Source organism: Lactuca sativa, chromosome 9, assembly GCF_002870075.4.
Source record: "Lactuca sativa cultivar Salinas chromosome 9, Lsat_Salinas_v11, whole genome shotgun sequence".
Taxonomy (NCBI): Eukaryota; Viridiplantae; Streptophyta; class Magnoliopsida; order Asterales; family Asteraceae; genus Lactuca; species Lactuca sativa.
Window position 1 is genome coordinate 213,934,494 of NC_056631.2, and position 6,988 is coordinate 213,941,481.

General features: G+C 39.9%; 1 protein-coding gene across 1 annotated transcript; it reads right to left on the minus strand.

Annotated features, from left to right (window-relative positions):
• Positions 1-3,635: 3,635 nt before the first annotated feature.
• LOC111899011 (BRASSINOSTEROID INSENSITIVE 1-associated receptor kinase 1) lies at positions 3,636-6,988 on the minus strand. The gene is made up of 11 exons (XM_023894887.3): positions 6,604-6,988; positions 6,242-6,374; positions 6,059-6,130; positions 5,844-5,987; positions 5,620-5,691; positions 5,451-5,522; positions 5,284-5,372; positions 5,028-5,165; positions 4,621-4,962; positions 4,175-4,554; positions 3,636-4,076 (listed from the first exon to the last, which is right to left on the minus strand). Exons 1-11 carry the CDS (start codon positions 6,707-6,709, stop codon positions 3,777-3,779), a joined length of 1,848 nt encoding a protein of 615 aa, XP_023750655.1. The 5' UTR covers positions 6,710-6,988; the 3' UTR covers positions 3,636-3,776.

The following is a 6,988-nucleotide window of genomic DNA, read 5'->3' on the forward strand; positions in this document are numbered from 1 at the left end:
ATTCAGGAGTGACATGGTGACCAGCCAGTCAGGATCCCGCACACTGTCCTTTAAGGACTTCAGGAGTAGTGGTGTGCCAGATTTCCATGGGGCAAAGGACCCCATTGCTGCTAGACGATGGATTATGGACATTGAGTCTGCACAACTGACCAGCTTCTACCCCGAGGGGTCGAAGGTGAGATATGTAGCAGGGTGTTTGAGAGACATAGCTAGAGATTGGTGGGAGTTTATTGGTGACTCATTGGGAGCCTCGGCTATTAAGGCTATGACCTGGTCAGACTTTGTGACCAGATTCAGGGCGTAGTTTGCGCCAGCTGTAGAGCTTCAGCAGCTGGCCAGAGAGTTTTTGGACATGAGATAGACTACGGAGACTGTGGCGGAGATCACCGCCAAGTTTCCGGGAGAGGGCGTTGCTAGTGCCCCAGTATGCGAGAGATTAGGATATGAGGAGGATCCAATACCATGACATGCTGCGAGCCGACATTCGAGAGCATGTTAGTTTTTCAGCTTGCCCTACCTTGGACTCCATGATTGCTAGGGCAAGGGAGAGGGAGATCGATCTGGAGCATGTTCGAAAGAGGAAGGTGAGTGGGGCTTCAGGGAAGAAGCCCAAGGGATCAGACGTTGGTGATCTAGGCACGAACACATATAGAAACATCCTTCAATGTCGGAGACCCATCTCATGGCAGCAATCGGATCCTGTGTCCCATCAAACTCTGGTGGCTTCGTGTTGCTGAACTCCCAGAACAACAACAATTCACCTCCCTGTGGCTTTGCAGCAACCACGATTGCAGTGGCTGCAGCAGCTACCTCCGTGACAGCAGCGTATCGCTCATCAAAAGTCTCGATCAGTGTGGTCTTAATAGACCCGAACATCTCTAGGATGGCCTCTCTGATAGCTGTGGCCACCTCCTCCTCAATGATCCTACAGATCTCCTCATCACTAGTACCACTGCCCCTAGGGTTGTTGCGGGTAATCACCATAATGTCTCTAAAACACAAACATAAAATCATCAGAGACTAGCTCAATACACACATTCGATTACCCGCCAACACATGCTCCTTAGCATCCTAAGATTCTTACTTGGGTCGCATACAAATCTGGTGCTTTCAATAGTACGGGCCCACTACTACCTTCCACACCAACATGTAGTCACCCCAAGTCCTCCTAGGATCCTAATCCACAAGTACTCTATCTCTCATGAATATCAAACTACTCTCAATAGGCTCCTCTTATGCCTATCTAGGTATCTCTGTTAGATTATCCCTCGACTCAGAACTCTTTCTAAGAGATTCCCGCTAGATATTCCCACTCAGCACATACTCAGGGCAAATAACATATAATATCGATCAACAACATATTCTAGGCTAAGGCTTCACAAATCAGACAACTCTAGCCCCAAATTATGAAATACCTTGCATATCCTCCTGCATGCATCCTTAATATCTCATAAATTTCTCATAATAATAACAAATAAGGGTATTTTGGGAAATCACCGTTCAGGCTCTGGCTGATTGTACACACTGCTTCGTCTCGTTTTCTCTTTAAAACTCTTACTCATTTTTAGAAAAATCATTTGTCTTTATAAAATTTCCTCAATTCCTCAGTTTGAGTCCAGACATACCCGAGAGTACATCCGAATCCTTCAAACCAAGACTCTGATACCAACTTGTAACACTATAAAATTTCAACTAAAATTTTCATTTTCAAAATCACATAATTCCAATTATCACTTTTCAAAAATCCACAATTGTTTAAATTATCACAAAACACAATCAATAATTGTCTGATAATAATCCATGCATGATCCTCTAAAACATAAACTCGATCTCGTGTGTACAATCAAGCTGATGTCTTCCCATGATCCTGAGAAGTACCTGAAACACATATCACATAACAGGGTAAGCAAAAAGCTTAGTGAATTCCCAAAATACTGCACACATATCGTTAGCCTCTCATGGCCATATCTCGATAAAGACCCTCCGGTCAATGTGTCTCAGTGGAGATCCTTCGGTCCCACAACTCAGGTTGGCCCTCCGGTCCTAACTCAATAAGGATCATAATAATACACAACATAAATCACAAACACATAATGCATGATATCACATAACTCAGTATAACCATATAAGACCCTCCGGTCACACAATGTTACCACTCAGGTAAGTATACTGAGAAGACTCACCTTGGAAAGTAAGCAGGTAGACCTAGCACCCCACGAACAGTCTAGACTTCGCCTACATAATTTAATTATCTTATAATCAAATTGTAATAACTACTCCCTGATGCTAAACAAACCCCTCCACTAAATCTCAAAAGGGTGAAAAGACCATTTTACCCTCCATGGCCTCTAAAGTCCATAGTTGACCAAACCCTAGAAATCAACGAAAGTCAACGCTCAAGTCAACAGTCCATGTTGACTCGACTTGTCGAGTGCATCTATGCGACTCGTCGAGTTCCTTCGTTTTCTCAAAAATATCATGAAATTCCAACTCAACTCGTCGAGTTGTCTCATCAACACACCATTACAATGTGTCCAGACTCGTCGAGGAAAACCCTAACCAACTCGTCGAGTCCCTTCCGACCATTTCCTCCTTCAAACGTTTTTAGGTAGAAATGACCCATACTCTGGATCTAACCTTCTAAGGCTCGCTTATCACATAAAGTTGCAAGCTTTGTGTTCATGCATGACATCTAGGGTTCAAAATGTCAAAACAAGCTCCATAAAGGGTTTCATGCATTGAGACTTGCCCAAAGCTTGATAAAGCTTGGATCTTTGGCTCATGGGACCTCCTTTTGTCTAGATCTGGAGTCTCAACTCCATGACAAGCTCCAGCAACTCAAGAACCACAATATAAGGGGGGGAGCCCTAAAACTCCCTAGAAGGGGATCTATCAAAAGAATTGCTCAAGGTGGTAGCTTTTTACCTCCAAAATGAAGCTAGCATAGAAAAACACTTGATCCAGAAGCCTTTTCTCGTTCCAAGGCTTGATGCTCTTCAATCCTCTCCAAAATATGCACTAGATCACCCAAAGTTAGCTTCTCTCTCTCTCTCTCTCTCTCTCTCCCTCTCTCTCTCTCCCTCTCTCAAACACATACACACAATTAGGGTTTCTCACAAAGCTCTAAGGTGACAAGGGAGGCGGATATGAAGGCTTTAGGCCCTTTAAATAAGACACAAACCCTGAAAATTAGGGTTTTCTTACTCATCACCTACTCGTCGAGTTGGGATCCTCCGACTCGTCGAATAGACTCTAAAAATCACGTGGCTATTAACTCCTCTACTCGGCGAGTTGGGACATCTAACTCGTCGAGTTTCTCTGAAATAAAGAATATAAAATAGTTAAATATTATACCTGGGAATCGGGATGTTACATAGTTCTTATCTAGGCCTATGACTTGTGTATTTTCTATGTACTCATTATATTTTTGTAACCAATACGGATCGATGGGAAATACTATTCAATATATTCTTCTTCCTTAAAATGTAAACATCCACAATCGAACCAAAATGACGAAAGGCCTTCCATTGTTTCGATTCATCTCGACTATGAAGAAAACTTGATGAAGAAGTATGTGATAACCTTCCCTCCTATCGTGTCATCTCTCATTAGTTTAAAAAGAATCCTACCCAAAATTTTTACACAACATGACCATATGGTTTTTATATATTTTTGAAAATTCACAACACAATGATCTACCAACCTAGGCATAGTCTCGTAACATGACTCGTAAGAGTTATAAAAAAATGCATAATGACAAACAAAAGGCCCTTAGATCATCTTGGACCCGACAAACGATCGTTGCTAGGGTTGTAAGATGAATCTTGCTTATTCCGTACATGCATGTGCCTAAACTCTTGCCGATAAATCTCCTCTTTCTGCCACTCCTCCCATCTCTCTTCTAAACCATCACCTTCAAGCATTTTTACAACTTCTGACATTTTTGGTCTCTCGAGTGGTATCACTTGTGTGCACAATAAAGCTATCTGTATCAACTCTTCCACAACATCTTGCAGATAATTACCTTCCACATCCACCAATATCTCCATCTTATTTTCCCCCAAAAGTCCTTTCACCTAAACAATTCCCAACTCAATTATCAAACCAAAATATATAAACGATGTAACAATTCTCAAGAATGATAATTTGATTAGGACGAAAATATATTTCTTACCCAATCAAGCAACATGACCTCGTCATCATTGGCGAGGCGCCCAAGATCATAGGCACGTTGCCCTGTGACGAGTTCTAGAAGCATCACACCATACCCAAATACATCCGATTTTTCTGAAGATCGCCGGGTGGATATATACTCGGGGGCAATGTGTCCAATTGTACCACGAACACCTGTTGTAACATGAGTATCATTGTAGTCCATAAGTTTGGCCAACCCAAAGTCTCCTACCACAGCTTCAAACTCCTCATCCAACAGTATATTTGCAGCTTTTACATCATGGTGAATGATCTTAGGGTCACAATGCTCATGCAAATAAGCCAGCCCCCTTGCGGATCCCAGTGCAATTCGTTTCCTTGTTGGCCAATCAAGAGGTCGATCTACAGTAGTTATCAATCAGCTACAAACTCCAGATTGACCTAAAAACTCAAAGTTGACCTTCCTACCTCGTAGACACGATGCAACACTACCATTGACCATGAAGGGATAAACAAGCAATCGTTCAGTTGGAGTCATACAAAACCCTTGCAGCCGAAGCAGATTCCGGTGCACCGCGATGCTTATCATTTCAACCTCCATTTGAAACTGCAATTCGCCACCTTTAACACCATCTATCAGTCTTTTTACAGCCACCAGAGCACCATCAGCTAACCGTCCTTTGTAAACTTTTCCAAATGCACCTCGGCCAAGAATGTTTTTTTCATTAAAGTTATTTGTTGCAACTTGTAGTTCATGCAAAGAAAACCTCTTGATCAGTTGTTTCAGATGAACTCCCGGGTCCTCTTCAGCTACAAATGAGGAAAGAATCAAAGTTGGGCTCTTGATCTTCTTGTTATATATAGTATTAACTAACCAGGCACATCAGTGAAATGATCTTGTTGGTATCTGCACCCCTGCCAAACAAGTGCAATTGCCTGATATAGAAAAACTAGAGCAACACCAACAGCAACTCCTTCAGCAATAGCTTTGATGACGTTGTAATTGTATCCTACTGAAATTACAGTTGCATATACAATCAGAAGGCGATAATTCCTTTACACAAAATATGGACTTTGACATGAGATCAAATACTAATGACATAAATTAACTATTATGACGATCGAAAATACCTGAAGGAGATTGAGAATTAGATGGAAGTGAATATGGATATTGTGCAGATGCCTCAAGCGGCCACCTCAACTGGGGATTATTGTAAAAACTGAATGAAGAGAAGTTTGCATATAACATTGGCAAGACATAGGACATAAGTTCAAGAATGATGTATCTAAAAGCAAACCTGATAGCTGTGAACCGTGAAAAGGAGCCATTGGAAGGGACAGTTCCTATCAAGAAGTTGTTTGACAGATCACTGTGATATATAGAAGTAAATTAACCAAAGTTTTTTAGCTTTGTTTTAAACTTTTAATGATCACCAACAGTCAAAATGGACCAAGTTTTATACTTACATTAGTTGTAGCGAAACAATAGTAGTTAACGAATATGGAATAGTTCCTGTCAAACTGTTGTTACCGAGATGACTATCCTTGCACAAAGAGCAGAGAAACAACAACGTGATTCTCGAGAAAATCATAATTCATAATTTGCGAAAGAAGATATATGAAGTAAAACCGACAAAGCTACTCTAGTTTTCATCAAGAGAAGCTAGAATCCAGATTATGTGAAATCGTACAGGAAACGAAGTTTCTGAAGGTTGCCCAATGTATCTGGAATGGCACCTTCTAAACGATTCCGGTAAAGTTTCAAGCCCAACAAGTTCGTTAAGTTCCCAATCTCATCAGGAATTCTTCCACTGAAGTTATTACTGTAAAGATGCCTGTCCCAGAACAAGAATCAGGCATACTACTTCAATAAGCAAATACGATATGCAAACAAATACAGACTTACAAGTACTGTAAGTTGCTAAGTTGACCAAGCTGTGGAACAAGTTGACCAGACAAACATGCGTTTCCAAGATCACTGCTTTCAACAGATCCCAGTATACAAATTTATTCGTAAGACGTAAAAAATTGCAAAAAAAAAGCAATCCCATTTAAAATTTTGTCGAAATGTACAGGTTGGTGAGCTTACATTTGAGTAACACGTTTCTCAGTGTTACAAGTAATATAAGACCACCCGCATGGATTGACTTGGGTTATATTCCAACTTTGCAAAACATTATTAGGATCCTGTAATTGTGTCTTTAGGGCATTCAATGCATCAACTGTCTTGCACATATATGGAATTTGATTATGGGCATATCTTTAATGTATCAAATTAAAACAATGAAGTTCTAAGACAAAACATCATAAATTTCATGATTCAAGGAAAGCAATTGCACTAAGTTAATATATTTTATCAAGCAACAATCATTTACTTATAAGCTAAGTCAAAATAATATTAAAAAAAAAAAAAAAAAAAAAAAAAAAAAAAAAAAAAAACAAAGCATATACCTTCAGCATTCCCGTAAACCCTTAACGGATTAAAGAACCCAAAAATAAACCAATATAGGATCAGAGGGAAGGTCCTATCCATTTCTCGTAAGCTAAAAGTGTACATTAATTCCTCATGATCTACTCAACAATACAAAGAAATAAAAAAATATATATAGAAGGTGAAATACCGCATGCTAGATTTGAACACAACTTAACAACTAAAACATATGAATAACATCCACATATGCAAATAAAAAAACTAAAACCAATAACTCCAATTCAAGAAAGTCTTGAAAATGGTGATTGTGAAGTTCATCTGCAGTTTATTTTTCTGTATTAGAGATACTAAATTGAAGAGTAGTTTGGGGGATATGTCTTTGTGTATTCAGTCAAAGGTTCTATT

Excerpts from the sequence above, each read along its gene's own strand:
- LOC111899011 (XM_023894887.3), bottom strand. The coding sequence starts at position 6,709 with ATGTACACTTTTAGCTTACGAGAAATGGATAGGACCTTCCCTCTGATC. Across the intron at positions 5,373-5,450 it reads TCACGGTTCACAGCTATCAG|TTTTTACAATAATCCCCAGT; the intron begins GTTTGCTTTTAG and ends CTCTTCATTCAG. Across the intron at positions 4,077-4,174 it reads AGGTCATGTTGCTTGATTGG|GTGAAAGGACTTTTGGGGGA; the intron begins GTAAGAAATATA and ends GGAATTGTTTAG.